The following is a 435-nucleotide window of genomic DNA, read 5'->3' as shown; positions in this document are numbered from 1 at the left end:
TCCCGTTCGCGCCCTTCGAGGACAACGCGACAGGCAGAGGAGACGACAAAGTCCTCTTCAGGTCGAGAGAGGCAGAACGGAGGGAGAGGGCCCTCTACAGCCCCTGCCTACCGTCGATCAAGAGCAACAACAACCCCGCCGGTGATTGGTGCCGCCTCCGATGAAGAGGAGGACGAAGAGGAAAATACAGAGGAAGGGATCAGCTCACCATCATCTCCAGATCAAGAGGAAAAAGAAGAAGAAAAAGATGAAGATGAGCAAAGAGCGGCAGATTCCCAAGAATGGAGAACCCTCCCTTCTTTCAGACGCAGCAGGCTGACCGCCGCCACCTCCCGGAGCTCTTCCTCCCCCTCTGTGGCTGCTGGAGCAGAGCATCGCAGGCGAGTGAGGAGGGACGGTGCCTCAGTTGAGACATCTGAAGAAGCAGCTGAGCAC

At 57.5% G+C, this 435-nt stretch overlaps 1 protein-coding gene across 1 annotated transcript in view; it reads left to right on the top strand.

Annotated features, from left to right (window-relative positions):
- Positions 1 to 435, top strand: part of EMH_0069740 (uncharacterized protein) — a gene marked incomplete at both ends in the record, with an annotated part of 5533 nt that overhangs the window by 4885 nt on the left and 213 nt on the right. The window contains one exon of the mRNA XM_013498898.1: positions 3 to 435. Within this exon, the coding sequence (XP_013354352.1) occupies positions 3 to 435 (433 nt within the window). The remainder of the gene's footprint in view (positions 1 to 2) is intronic.

The sequence above is a fragment of the Eimeria mitis genome, genomic scaffold (genome assembly GCF_000499745.2).
Source record: "Eimeria mitis Houghton genomic scaffold, Emh_scaff3807, whole genome shotgun sequence".
NCBI classification, from domain to species: Eukaryota; Apicomplexa; class Conoidasida; order Eucoccidiorida; family Eimeriidae; genus Eimeria; species Eimeria mitis.
The sequence above is the reverse complement of the archived record's forward strand: the minus strand, read 5'-3'. Positions and strand labels throughout refer to the sequence as shown.